The sequence below is a fragment of the Thermobia domestica genome, chromosome 3 (genome assembly GCF_964235325.1).
Source record: "Thermobia domestica chromosome 3, izTheDome1.hap1.1, whole genome shotgun sequence".
NCBI lineage: Eukaryota > Metazoa > Arthropoda > Insecta > Zygentoma > Lepismatidae > Thermobia > Thermobia domestica.
In genome coordinates this window covers 351,142,785-351,158,820 of record NC_137456.1, presented here as the reverse complement: position 1 = coordinate 351,158,820, position 16,036 = coordinate 351,142,785, and the positions used below count along the sequence as shown (strand labels likewise).

The window sequence follows — 16,036 nt, the reverse complement described above, 5'->3', positions numbered from 1 at the left end:
GATTATCGTTTTATATATTTTAAGCTTTAAATTTCTAAACAGAATTTGCGACGATAAAATATTTTGAACTGAATAATAACACGAATTCCCTGCTTTCAGTCAACATTTAATTTCTTCCTGAATATGGTTTTGGTCTGTTAATAATGGTGCTAGATATTTGAAAGTATTCACTTTGTCGGAAGTTTTATTTGATATTTTAACGCATCCATAATTTGCAGTATTTGAAGCATTTAATAATTAGTTAAAATCAGTTTTGAGACACTCTGTATCAGTCAACGCTTCCAACGACAGCAACAGGCTACATAGAGTGACTACTTTATAGACTGATTGGTTGCATTTGAGTTTAGCATCTCTTTCAGCAACGAGGCTATATGAGACGTAGAGTTACAACTTAAAATGAGATGGGAACTACATGACCTTCCGCCGGGAATCGAATCCGTGTCCTCTGCGCCAAAGTCTCCGGGATAATTACATAGTCGCGAGGGATCTCCACTACTTTATAGAAACCTATCGGCTTATATTGTTATAATTTATATTATTACTAGTGTTGATTACCCGCTTTGCTGGTTTGAAATAAAAACTCCTTACGTCATGTATTTGGTAAAAACGACAGTAAAAATTAAATATTACTATTGTGGGCTGAATTTGGATTTAAACGGCATCGGAAGTGTCATTGTTCATTTTAATGACCCCGAAAAGCTATGCATTCGACACTAACATCGGTCAATTTCGGTTATTTTTAAATATCTTCCCCTCCTCCATCACTAACTTGTATCTTCAAAGTGAAATTATAAAAAAAACACCCCCAGGCCCGAACCTCAGCAAATTTGATCAAGATCGGTCTCGTGGTTCAAGAGTTAAGTTTTATATAATCCTCTCCCTCTTCCCTACGTTGTACCGTTAGAGTGAAATGATAAAAACATTCTGAGGTCTGATCGGTCGGGATCACAAACATAATCACTTTCATTTTTATTTATATATAGATTAATAAAAAAAATCACACAAGTATATTGCGATGCCATGGATGATCAGTAAGGGATCGATAGTCAAACAGGTCGGAAACCACAGGTTTAATGAACTATTTCTTTTTTCCTTTTTTTTTTACAATTTTTATTTTATTTTTAAATTATGTTAGCAATCCTTTTTTTAGTAACCTTAAGAAATATGTTTCATATTCACTGAATTAAGGAAACTCAAAGATATTTTAATATTACATATTACATATTACATACTGATTAATACCAGATAAATATAACTGTATTTTATGAGAAAAGTTTCCCTTTGTTTTTTTTGTTTTTTTTTTTAATTTCATAGAATGTAGTACTATTGTACAATCATGTTCATTTTTTGTTCCACTTCACTTCATGTAACAGTAATTAATTGGTAATCGATTTGGTAATTAATTTGCTCGAAACGCTCTTAGAAATTCTGTACGAGGATTTACTGTGTTTTCAAATTATTTCATTTTTAAACAAAACTATTGCATGGGTGTTGGAAGTCTAATGTAAATTGGTTGCCGAGCAATCAATCAACAAATCTGAATGTAAAAAGGAATCAGAACTAAGCTTTTAAGAACTACTAAGTTTCTTTATTAATTTATTAGCCTTCCCGTACATTACATCTCCATACGTTATATCAGCGTTTCCCAACCGGTGTATCGTGAATGGGCCGCTGGTGTGCCGCGAGGAATCGAAACAAAATTATAAATTTTAGAGGAATCAAATTGTAAAACGTAGGAAAAAATATGTACTTGTAATTCGTAATTCACATTATATGAATCTATAATTTTAAGTTTCATACAGTGTTACCGTTCTGTACGTACATTTCTAATGTTGAAGAAAGTATTTGTTGTCATTGTTATGACCATTATTGCTTCTTTATTGTTGCAGACTATTTCGTAATTTGAAAGTTTAAAATATCATTCAATCCTTTCGACAAAGTGCCTACATTTGTGTTTTAAAAGTAAATGAGATTTGATTGTTCGTTCGTTATTTAGTGATCTTACTTCTTAGTAAAAGGTTGGATACAGTTTTTTAAAAAGAAAGCGTATTTTTAAAAACTTGAGTCCAATATTTCATTGCAATTATTTTCTATTTTAAAAGTAGAATGAAAAATAAGCATAATGATTTACCACGGGGAAAATACCAGTGTTCGAGCTTTCTTCTCTGTGAGAAGGGGATCAATAATCACAGAAAAAATACCACTGTGTTTTATATTTACAAATAATATCTATAAGTGTGCCGCGAGAATTCAAGTAACACCCGTAGTGTGCCGCAAGTTGAAAAAGATTGGGAAACGCTGCGTTATATTATTGTTATATAGATTGTAGAATTGGTTTAGCCTATATCTATTTTCACAAGTTGTTGAACACAAGAGCATTGTATTTGTTTTAAATATTATATCGAAATTATGTACTGACGAGTTCTATATCATTTTCTACAAATGTACATGTAACATGGTCCGGAGAATGATTAATAAATCTAATCTAATCTAAAACTACTCGCACAACCATCTATCTACAGTAAATTCTTCGAACACTAACATTATTCTGTATAAACTAATTATTTGCTGAGCAAAACTATATATTTTCATTAAAATTCAACACGTATTACAGTTTCGCCAACTAACTCTTTGGCTTCATCAGACAACATGTGATACAGTATAACTGTACAATACAGTATAACGGTATTGTCTGATGAAGCCAGAGTTAGTTGGTGAAACTGTAACAAATGTTGAATTTTAATGAAAATATATAGTTTTGCTCAGCAAATAATTAGCTTATATTTAATTATAGCAAAGCAAAGCTTCTACTTATGGAAAATTATTATTCTGGTGTCCTACCATTTGGTGTTGAACTCTTCAATTTCCCGAAGCGGTGCTACAATTGTCCGTGGATTTATATAGCTCAGAAAGAATTAGCTTTGGAAAGTTTTAGTTCTGTCCTAATAACTTTCTAACCAGAGATAACTTGTGAAAAATCGAAGTTTTTTCTCTTCAAACTAAGGGAACAAAATCTATTTGTACACAATAATTAGTACTTACGTAAGTTTACCTCAATTAGTATGAAGAGATACACTTTTTAAGTTTTACCGATGTGACATCCCTCCGAGCAGTCTCTGAGCATTCCAAATTGATCTTGAGTAACGCCATTAATCGTGAGGTATGCAATCATCATATTTTTCCCAATAACATGGAACAATTTTGTTAAAACAGAGAAAATTTTTACTACTGGAATGAAGAGAATCCAGTAGTAAAAATCTAGTATCTAGGATGAAAGTATCTAGAATCAATATTAACAGACCAAAACGTAATTCAAGAAAAAAATAAATATCGACTAAAAGCAGAGAATCCGTATTATTATTATTATTATTATTATTATTATTATTATTATTATTATTATTATTATTATTATTATTATTATTATATTTTATTTTTATTTTTTATTTTTTATTTATTTATTTTTTATTTTTTATTTTTTTTAATTTTTTTTATTTTTATTTTATTTTTATTTTATTTTTTTTTTTTTTGTCGTCGCGAATTCTGTCGAGGAATTTGAAACTTAAAATATATAAAACCATAATCATGCCTGCTGTCCTGTATAGTTGCGAAACATGATCGCTCACTCTGAGGGAAGAACACAGATTAAAAGTATCAGAGAATAAAATCCTGAGGTGAATATTCGGATACAGGAGGAATGGCGGAAACTTTATAACGAGGAACTGCATAATTTATATCGTTTACCGAACATTTTTAGGGTCATGAAATCTAGGAGGCTTAGATTGGCAGATCATGTAGCCAGAATGAAAGTAGGAACGCTTTCAAAGTTTTAACTGGAAATCCAATCGGACATGTAGCCAGAATGAAAGAAAGTAGGAACGCTTTCAAAGCTTTAACTGGAAATCCAATCGGACATGTAGCCAGAATGAAAGAAAGTAGGAACGCTTTCAAAGCTTTAACTGGAAATCCAATCGGACATGTAGCCAGAATGAAAGAAAGTAGGAACGCTTTCAAAGCTTTAACTGGAAATCCAATCGGACATGTAGCCAGAATGAAAGAAAGTAGGAACGCTTTCAAAGCTTTAACTGGAAATCCAATCGGACATGTAGCCAGAATGAAAGAAAGTAGGAACGCTTTCAAAGCTTTAACTGGAAATCCAATCGGACATGTAGCCAGAATGAAAGAAAGTAGGAACGCTTTCAAAGCTTTAACTGGAAATCCAATCGGACATGTAGCCAGAATGAAAGAAAGTAGGAACGCTTTCAAAGCTTTAACTGGAAATCCAATCGGACATGTAGCCAGAATGAAAGAAAGTAGGAACGCTTTCAAAGCTTTAACTGGAAATCCAATCGGACATGTAGCCAGAATGAAAGAAAGTAGGAACGCTTTCAAAGCTTTAACTGGAAATCCAATCGGACATGTAGCCAGAATGAAAGAAAGTAGGAACGCTTTCAAAGCTTTAACTGGAAATCCAATCGGAAAAGGACTAGGCGCAGATGGGAGGACAATATTAAGATGAATCTTCAGAAATAGGAATACAAAGTAGAAACTGGATCTAGTTGGGTAAGGACAGAAGTCAATGGAGAGCTTTTATAAACGCGGCATTGAATCTCTGGGTTCCATAGGTCATAGTTTTTCTTTTTTAAATTTAGGACTGAAGAAGATTTACACATCGGTATTCCATTTTCTAGGTGAATGGCTTACTATTTGAGATACTAACAACACGATCAGTTTCTGCGGTCGAAGAAGAAACAAACGCAAAAAATTGATGCTTTTTCGGGTAACTCAAGTGGTGCAACATCGTTCAGCAAACGAAAGATCATGGTTCGATTCCCTGTAAGTTCAGCGACCAGATATGTGGGTTTTTCCAACATTGTCTTGTTTAAGAAAATAATCATATTTCCAGTTTCAGTTCTTGACGAGAACAGATTTCCAGACGACTCACAAGGGAACATCTTATATTGATAGTAGCATTGCCCAATCAAACAATGCGCAATCGATAGAGGAGTGAAGAAAAGTGAGAAATCCAAAGTTTTATGGGCCAACACCCAGAAACACAGGAGATACAGAGGAAAGAAGGATCTAGAATCATGTGGAGATAGCCATGCAAAAAATACATTGACACAGAAAGAACTTCCAAATGATTAAAGTAATCAAAATGGCATTTACACAATAGTATAGTAAGCAACATTGTATCCACAGACATGCTCAATATCATCATATGTAATGCAGTGTCGCCAACGGAGCACAAAATGAATTTCTGATAAATGGCACGGAACACAAATTATAACATCTAGTAAATCTAATTATGAGTAGAACATACCTGTGACGTCTTGATGTACAGTGTTGCCAACGTTTGAGGATTGGCCTATATGAATCTTGGATGTAGAAGAGCATATGAAGTACAAGATTCGAACTAGTTAAAACCAAAATATGGGATCACAAACAAGAATATAATCACTCAAGTACGAAACTAAGGGACGAAGCACAGCGTCGAAGGAGGTTTGTCCAAGTGGAAAATCAGAATAGTATCAAACACAACACAAAACTGAAATGATGCTTGCTCTTGGATTGACAACTGATTAGCAGGCTCACTTTTCTGATCATGTAATGTTGCATCAGCTCACACATTATTGGTAGTCAGATTTTGTGTTGCTGTTGATAGAACGCTCCGCAGTATGTTGGTACATATGAGGAGAGGGGCTCTTGACAAGAGTGATAAACTTAGAAAAAGTACATTTGTAAGCCATGAGGGTCTCCCTGATATTGTGTAATAATTACAATAAAGGCGTAAAATGTAGCTCACGTATTTTGCTTTTTGACTATTGTCTACATCCAAGACTTATATAGGAATTCACAGGCCTATCTTCAAACGTTGACAACACTGTGCATCACGACTTCTCAAGTATGGTTCTACTCATAATTAGATTTTCTAGATGTTATACTGTAATTTGTATTCCGTGCCATTTAACAAAACTTCATTTCGTGCTCAGTTGGCAACACTGCATTACATATGATGTTATTGAGCATGTCTGTGGATACAATGTTGCTTACTATACTATTGTGTAAATGCCATTTTGATTACTTTAATCAATTTGAAGTTCTCTCTGTGTCAGAGTATCTTTTGCGTTGCTGTCTTCACATGATTCTAGAACTTTCTTTCCCCTGTATCTCCTGTATTTCTGGGTGTCGGCCTGTAAAACTTTAGATTTCTCACTTTTCTTCACTCCTTTATCGATTGCGCATTGTTTGATTGGGCAATGCTACTATCAATATAAGATGTTGAATTGTCAGCACCGTAAACCAATTGACAAGAAATAGGTTTTGTTTCGAGAACTAGAAATAATGGCAATCATACAATTAGTCGTTTGGAAATACTGGAACTTAATCCTTTAAGATTAGTGTAAAGGGACAAGTTTGGCCGATAGATGTCACTACAGTCTTCCTATCTCTCCCATGTATTTTTTTACCTTTTATGAAAATTTACAATTTCTTTTATAAATTTCAACCTAGACTTCAAATTTTTAGAGAAGGAACTTCATAACCTCTTAATGGGAACAATCCGTGCCAATTTTTTATTTAGAATTTTCTTCATTATTGAAACAGCTTCATTGTTAAAGATTTGGATATCCATTTCGAGAATCAAGCCATTTCAACAATGAAGAAAATTCTAAATAAAAAATCGGCACGGATTATTGCCTTCGATAGATAAGGAATTCCTTTTCTAAAAATTTGAAGTCTGTAGGTTGGAATTTGTAAGAGAAATCGTGATTTTTCGCGAAAGATACAAAATACATGGGAGAGATACGAAGACTGTAGTGCCATCTATCGGCAAAACTTGCCCCTTTAAACCAACCTTAAGTTTTAAATTGCATGTATAATTGGATCGAGCCCTCACTTTACCTTCTGAAACCTTCATAACGAAGTTCTTCCTTCCCTTTTTTGCCGAAGAAATGAATAAGCAGTGTTGTATCTACAAGATGGCGTCGCTGTAGCCCCTGTTCGTCATCGACGTATTCCTCAGGAATCTTGTGATTGTTGTTATTCTCTTCTTCACCTCCGCCCTCTTCGGCTTCTTTCTCTTTCTTCTCTTTTTCCTCTGGCGTCTGGATACCTCGCTTATCCTTCCAGGCAAGGCTGAAAATCTTTTCCATCTGTGAACAAGTATCAGAATTAATAGACAATCATTGTCAACAGAAAAATAGGAGACTCTTCTTACTGATTGATCTATAGAAGCGTTAGGAATGGCACTACAGCAACTACCGATGAAACTGGAAAGGAAATCAATGTTTAATAGGTATTAATCGGTTTAGTGTAGTTTACTGTATGAATCTATTTAGGAGAGCTATAATTTCAAAAATAAACACAGATAAATATGCACCACTGAAAAAAGGTCTAGTCTGGTAGCTTCCTGCGGATATTAAAAATAGAAAAAAAAATCTTACCTCAATCACTTGCCTTACTCAGGGCCATCCCGTTGACTTGCGAGGAATGGGACGGAAGCAAATTGTGAGGCCAGTCATGTTGATGAGAATCCCATACCCAGAACGAACAAAATATTTTGCTCCAATTTTGACATTTGCATATCAATGATAACGTTATTCTACTACTATGACGTGTAAGTAAGGTTCGAGAGATTAATAGTACACAGCTATGAAAATGTCTTACAAACTGATGGTTCACCATCTATAAATATTTTAAATAGCGAAAGAAATTACAACTTTCCTGAATTGTCTAATTCTTTCCTCCTGCGGCGCGGGGCCTGGGTCAGAAGAAGGATGAGGATGAATATTAGATAAAGCACAAACGCGCTTCGAAACAAGGAAGAAATGTAAGCGTGGCGGTAGTACATACAACTGAATTCGAGATATTCTCATGAGAACAGAGAAGTACTTTTGTGAAATGCTTCGTATGTTTTCAATTTTGTAAATGAAATGGAACACGTATACTTATTAAAATATACTATATCTTACAATATAGAGCATACTTTATTTAACTAGCAGTCAATAAGAGAATGTTAGAATACAATGCAATTTTTGAAATGCCCGCCATTTCTGCTCTAGCAAGTTGGCAGCACTGAACGGAACTCCGTGACTACTAACCACAAAGACAACAGATAAAAATCCTGTAACGTTCAGTGCTGCCAACTTACTAGATAAGAAATGGCGGACATTTCAAAGTTGTGTTCTTTATGGAACACCTGGTATATATATATATTTATTTCTTCAAAATGCAGTAATAAATCCTTTTTCGTGTTATGATGGAACGCACTGACCCTTATTCCTTAAACTTCAAATGTTTTTAAAAAGACCAAACTTTTCCAAGCAAAAAAAGGCGCGGAAAAGGTTTTTTTTTTTTTTTTAAGCCGGTTTTCTTGAGAGTCCTTACATCTCTAAATTACTCACGGCTGTCACACACTTTATAGGAATACTGGCTATTACGGAATAATAATAATAATAATAATAATAATAATAATAATAATAATAATAATAATAATAATAATAATAATAATAATAATAATAATAATAATAATAATAATAATAAAACGGTGACAAGTACTTGAATTCTGTTGGTGAATATCTTGAAAAGTACGGTAATCTGTGCTGCATCTGCGGCAATTCATGTTTCATGGTCAATGTGTCTTCTTTGTGTGTGTTACCCTACGAAAACTTGGAAGCGCCTAGTATATGACATTAAATGGTTGGAGGTTACAACCCTTACTACCATCACCCTTCGATACGCCACTGGAAAGATGTAAAGTGATAGTGAGAAGAAAATTTTAATTTGATTTGATTTGAATTTAGCGTACCTTTCAGCAGCGAAGCTATATCAGACGTGGACCTACTATTTAACGAAAGATCCGAACCACATAAACTTCCGCCAGGAATCGCATCCGAGTCACCCACGCCAAAGGCGCGTGGCCTCCGCTTAACTATGAGGGAGTTCAGTGAGAAAATTGAGTTGATTTTGAGTTTAATGTCTCGTTCAGCAGCGAGGCTATATGAGACGTGGACCTATTGATTAACGTGGAATCCGAACCACATGAGCTCCCGCCGATTCAGTGAGAAAAATAATTGCATCTAATCGCCAATGTGACAAAACAACTGCAATGCAAAACTTGCGGGGAAGTTATAGTGAGCAGTCAGTAATTGCACGGTTCATATAACCATGAACCATCCCTTTAAAAATTGGATTGTCTTTAACGTTGAATATTAGAAAAGAAAATTCCATTTAAAAAATCTCTAAATCAAGAAGAGTAAAAACACTTAATCTTTCACTACTGAGAAAGGGATGCAGATGGACTTTTTCTTCTTTTTAATCATTAAACGTAAATCTTAACAAGACATGTGTAACAGAGAAAACGAACCAATGCACCATGCGTTGCAGCAGTGGAAACAATATAAACACGTGGTTTCCAGCAACAGAACTTGCTGAAACATCTTTGACCCATAAGTGTCAGGAGAGTTGCACGTGGATTACAAGAAGAATAGTCTCTTTGCTATGAAAAACTGTTTCTTCTCCAGCCAAGAGAAAACACGCTACTTTAACTTCACTCACATACGATAAGTTACGAAAACATCTAACAAAGTTTTAAAGAGCTGTGCTTTGACACTAATATTCCTTTCCACTTAAGTCTTCATCAGAAAATCTTTCAACACACGAAAGCGTTCTAAGTTAAGATCAGCAAAACAATACATACTCGGGAGATGCCTTCACAACAAGTATTATCTTTTTTTTTTTTTTTTTTTTTTTTCTGAGCTAAACCTCGCTACTGTTGCACACACAGAATTTGAAAATAAATACACAGGGATATACTCATCACTCCATGGGTCATACTGTAAATAGTCATTTTGCAATACCCGAGTTCAGGTTCACTATTCTCGACTGAGCTTGCCCGTGATAATCTCAATAAAACCCATGCTAGCTCAGACTCCATTTACTCGAGCTACATTCATTTGTATTCACTCAATTGACTCGTGCTCATTAACATCACTGGCCTCACGCTCAACAACAGCTCGGCCTCGCTGTTCTCAATAGGAGTCTAGCTCATTATCTCACTGGGCTCACGCTTACAGTTGTCAGTAAGATTTGCGTTCATTATTCTTATTGGGCTGACGCTCATTAAGAGCTAGGACTCGCTGTTATCAATGAGCTGCGCTCCTTAACCTCATTGATATCACGCTCAATAAGAGCTAGTTCTCGCTGTTTGCAGAATGTTACTCGCTGTTTTATGTAAGAGTCGCGCTCATTATCCTCATTGGGCTCACGCTCACTACGAGCTAGAGTTCGCTGCTCTCACTGAGGATTGCGCTCATTAATCTCATTTGGCTCATGCACAGTGCTCAATGAGAATATCGTTCATTAACTTTATTCAGTTCTAACTGTTAAGAGCTAGGGCTCGTTGTTCTCAATGAGACTCTCATTCATTGTCATCATTGAGTTTGAGCGTGAGTGAATGTACAGTCATGTCCAAAATGATTGTCGCATATCTATAAATATTCTGTTGTAGGAATATAATTTGAAAACGATTTCGCCCAGTATTTATTATAATGTTAGTATGCGTATAATCGGCAAAGACATGTATGGGGTAAGTTTCATGTCAAAAGAGCAGTAAATAAGAACAATATAACGAAAAATAACCTTTCTTGTTCATTTAGCAACATTTTGTTTTACTTATTCTAATTTTCGTATTTATAATTCTTTCCCTATGAAATTTACCAGAAATTTACACTTCCCAATTATACCGTTACATAGTAACAGTATTAGAAGTACCCTGAAAAGTCACTATCAAATTATATTTCCACAAAAGACAGTTATAGATATTCGACAATAATTTTGGACATGAGTGTACACTTGAACATTACTTTAATATAGTAGTGTTTAATTTAAATTTTTACAGCTAGTGGCAGATTTCTACATCTTGATTTACTACCGGTATGCTGCTGTATCAGTACAATTTGATCGAATGGTTTTGGACCACCCTGTACAATACATTTAGTTACCTCAGTACACACTGTTGACCTAAAGCGCGTGAATTTGTGTCCAGAATTGTGCTCAATATTCGTGTTGATCACAAGATGGAGTCAAGACAAGAAGGGTTTTTTTTTTTTTTTAATTCGAGACATTTCTGACCCTAGTTTACCTAAATCTTAGGTGTGAAACATTATTCTAGTGTTACATGATTTCAGGGACGTACGCAGGAATTTATTTCGGGAGGGGTCCAAATACAATTTGTGGCTAAATTATATGAAACTTTCTAAAATTGTGCCTAAAAGTAGACTACATTTACAAAAAAAAAGTCGGGATTTCGGGGGGTTCGGACCTCCAGGACCCACTCCCTGTGTACGCCCCTGCATGATTTATATACAAAAACTATAAATTGATTGTACAAACATAATGAAGAGTATTTATTAACGTTTTAAAATACGAAAGTCATTACAAAATATACCGTACTCCAATAATAAATATCGTTTAAATGTTGTTATATCACAGTGTTTGTCGACCTCTCATGATGCAGAAGGATTCTAAGAACTTTTAGACTAAATTAAGAAAAAATTAGAGCATAAATTTTGTACATAAATTTATAAAATGAGAAAATCTTCCCGCGAATCCAGATGAGATGACACTTCTATAAAATTTACAAGTACGAGACGAGGAAAACCTTATTTCTCGTCTTGTCTCGAGGACAAACTACTAAAAGTTATGCTCAAGATTTTAGCCTACTAATGTAATGTTCATCGTGGGCCTTAACTGCAAAAGCCCATCTTACACTAAGTGACATGCGTGTAGGGTAAACGAAAAATACAATTTGCTTTCCACCATTAACCAGAAATGTTTTGTCTTTGTTTCAGGAAAAGTGAACGGAGTAATATTAAGAATATATTACGTAGCAGAAACACACACGTAGTGAATAAAAATACAGAAAGTTCCATAATCTATGAGAGAAGAATAGATAGCCTATCAACCATTCTTAGTTTCTGAAGGTGAAACTCTTCCTGTTAATTCTTGGTATGGATCCAGGAGTCAATTACTGTGATATATATTTACTTTATAAATGATGCAACCTCTCCCCATATTTCTCTCTGCCAATCTTCATATTTAACCGGTTAATTCTGTGGCTTTCTACTCCGATTGTCAACACATGGATAAAGAGAAAAATCTTTTTTTTTTATTTTGTCTTGTAAAAAATGTTCTTAAGAACTCCATCGTAACGAGATGATTCAACGGAAAGTGCGTCTTAATACCAAGAGACAAATGGGGTTACATATTAACCCTCGCCCTTTTACACGCTCTGACGCAATCCTATACCTGTATAAGTACCTCTTTGTAACGTAACCGGATCTGTGTTACAAGGTATATATTTTTTATAAAAGAAGTTCTCGCACAGAGCGTATGAATATGAGAAACTTTTGATGTGATAACACAGCTTTCCGCCAAAAAATTAGTTACACGTCAACCAAAGTGCAAATCATTTTTGCATTCTTCTACTTTATTTTCGCTGTGTATCGCATTTACCTGACGAAAGAGTTTGAGGAAGTTGACATATAATGAATAGAGCAGGGATACAAATAAGCAACAACATTTTACTCGCCCAAGAAAAAAGCTACTGGCCCATAACTCACAATAGAAATCATTTACTTATCTTTGGTATGATATTAAATACTCGCCCTCACCCAAGAACTACTCGCCCCGGGCGAGTAGCTATTTGCACCCCTGGAATAGAGAGACTCTATACTTTGAAATATTCTAGTAAGAAAGTATGATTAGTTCTTACCGCTCGAAGTAAATTGTTTCGAGTATGGGGAACAAATGGACATGATGGCCCACAGACATTATACTGTCAAAAAAAAAAAAAAAAAAAGCTTAAAACTATGTGCCTGGCCTGGCGGCAGGATCCCGATACAAGGAAAAATACTATGCAAGGTCACACCCGTAGCCAGCCCAAAAATTTAGGGGGGGGGGGGATTCAACCACATAATAGCTCGTTTGCAGTAAAAATTGACGGGGTGAGGCCCCTCGTGAATACGGGCCTGTGCAAGATTAGGAGATTCCTTATGGTCATAGAGAAAACTTAGAATCACTATAAGCAGGGTTGAGTGATATAAATCACCTTGGTTGAAACCATGGTTTAAATAATCTTATTTTAAAAATAGACTTTTATTATTATTATTTTCTACCTTTTAACTTTTGTATAATACATCCAATGTTATGAAAATGCTTGTAGAACAGGCAGATAAGACAGATATTGTTACTTACGATTCTTCAGCCCATGTACTAAACTTATCTACTAACTATATGCAGCCATTGTCTCCTAATATACAGGATCATATAATATACACTATTGTTAAATATTTCAAGTATCATCATTTTCCGAGTGCGGTATATGGATGGACACGTTGGAAAACCAAAACTTGCTCTTCTAATAGAAGCACAGTTGAATAGCTTTGTAGATTGTTTGGAGAAGCATGCTAACAGTTGGTCAACAATTGTGAAACTATGCGAAGAAGACTGACCAGTAACTGTTTCAGCTACATAGAAGAAAATGTCTCCAATCTGGAAGTAAAGCGAAAAGCTGAAGATGTGTTGCATTTTCTAAAACCTGTTAACTATTGCACTTCATCAGGTACAAAGGAACAATTGCATTATAGAAGACTTAATGAGAATGTGGAAACAACTTCCCCAATTTCAACTCCAGGAGATTCAACACAAGCAGCTAATTTCAAATTCAGAAATTGCTACGATGTGACTCTTTCTCAGTCATTTCTTGACTTCCTTGTAGGTTCCATAAGAAGTTCACAGGAAATGTTCTTGCTTCTTTTGTTAGATCCGAAAAGGAATTTATGTTTTTGACTCTCTTGATGGATAGGAAAGAGAAACTTACAGGAAATGGTCTTGATTCTCTTGCTGCATCCGAGATAGTAGTGATAGAGACATACGCACCGACGACTGCGTACAACTGCAGAAGTAGAGGAAAAATATGAGAAAATAGAAGCAATTATATATAGGGAGAAGAGGAGTGCATGCGTAATTGTAATGGGAGATTTCAATGCAGTTGTGGAAGAAAAACATGAAGGTAGTATCGTAAAGCAAATATGGTTTAGGTGGAAAAAACGAAAGGGGAGAGGGACTGGTCAATTTTTGTAGACAGAATTCACTAGTAATTGGAAACACGTGCTTCAATAGGCACAAGAGAAGAAGATATATCTGGAAATCTTCAATAGACGGCCGAAGATACCAAATACACTATGTTATGATTCAAGACAGGTATCGGAATAGCCTGAAAAATTCGAAGACCCTTCCCAAGGCTGACATTTTCTCAGATCATAACTTTGTGCTGGCCAAAGTGGATATTTAACTGAAAAACGTAGGCAAAAGAAAAATAGGCAACAAGATGTTGAATACTGAAAATTTGAAAAACTAGGAAGTAAGAAATCTTTCCGTTGAAAAATTCGAAGAAAAATACTCAAATGAGGAAAGGATAGGTGGGTGGGACGGTGGGAGCATATTGAACTTTACATTCAGCAGGCTGCAGTAGAATTATCTGAATATTGAATTATTTTAAAATGTGAATAAAACTGATTATTGGAACAATGGATTCTTCCAAAATTCGAATAATAGATTCTTCCAAAATTGGAATAATTATTTTTTCGAACAATTATTCGAACAACGCTTGGTCTCAGACAACGACTAATCATTCGTTTAATTGTTCAAATATGGAAAAGGAACATTCGGATAACAGTAAAACAGATGTTGCAGAAAATGGGAAAAAGGACGACGTGGAAACAGGTTGATACAGAAGAGAGCATGAAGATCTATCTATCTAGAAAAGATAGTGAAAAAGGAGCCTACAAAATGAAGATGGCATTTCAATAGGAGGTAGAATGATTAGGTGTATATGGTTTGCAGATGATATGACGCTTGTTGCGGAATCTGAAAAGAAAATCAGTAATATGTTAGCAAACTTGAGGAAGGGCTGTGAAGAATACGGGATGAAAATTAATGTTAGAAAGACAAAAGCCATGGTGATTGGAACGATGTGATGCGTTTCAAATATAGAAGTAGAAGGGGAGAAAATAGAACAAGGTGACTAGTTTTCGATACCTGAATAGTATTATTAGTGATTATATGAAGTATGAACGTGAAATAAAAGCAAGGATAGGAATGGCGAAAGAAGCCTTTAGGAGGAAGAAAAGACTATTTTGTGTTTTGAATAAAGAGTTACGAAAAACTCATAAAATGCTTCGTGTGGAGTATTGCACTGTATGGGGCAGGAACATGAACATTACGCAAAAATGATTAAAAACGACTGGAAGCTTTCGAGATGTGGGTGTGGAGAAGAATGGGGAAATTAGAATAGAGAGAGGTGTTAAGAAATGGTGGGGTGAAAAGAACAATTTTAGATCTTATTAAAAAGAGGAAGAAAAACTGATTGGGACATTGGCTAAGAAGGAACTGTATCATGAGGAATCTGCTACGGGGTATGGTGGCAGGAAAGAGAGAGAGAGAGAGACTACAATTAATGGACGATATCAAAACAGAAAAATCGTACGTGGCGACCAAGAGGTTAGCGGAAGACCGTAGAGCATGGAAGCTTCTCTGTTGCAGCAAGTGACCTGTCAATAATGTTATAATACCTATGATGATCATTATCATTCAATGCATCTTATGTTTTCATTAATGCTACTATAATTATGATGGGGTAACGTAATTAAAATCATAGCTTTCTAAGGAAGGGAAGGTGGTAAATAATAATATTGGATGGTGCGGAAAATTACCATAGGCTGGCCCTGTTGAGAATGTGAAAGGGAACATGAAATTACCCGAAAATACACGGACACGGTGCTGTCCACCACAAGCTTCCATGGTCGGGCCAGAAACATTTAAATCAGTAAGGTGTAAATGTGAGCAATTTACATAAAAACAATGAAGAACACATTTGTACATCTGCGAAGGAGAAGTTGCAGACCACAGCCATTCAATAAGTTAACAATCAGATATTCTCTGCGATTGGGAGGAGGGGTATCTAATGGTTCGGAGG

General features: G+C 35.2%; 1 protein-coding gene across 2 annotated transcripts in view; it reads right to left on the bottom strand.

The window, feature by feature from the left end:
* Nucleotides 1-16,036, bottom strand: part of MICU3 (Mitochondrial calcium uptake 3) — a 330,518-nt gene that overhangs the window by 37,532 nt on the left and 276,950 nt on the right. For both annotated transcript variants that reach the window (XM_081752946.1, XM_081752947.1), the window contains one exon: nucleotides 6,901-7,151. In XM_081752946.1, the coding sequence (XP_081609072.1) occupies nucleotides 6,901-7,151 (251 nt within the window). The remainder of the gene's footprint in view (nucleotides 1-6,900; nucleotides 7,152-16,036) is intronic.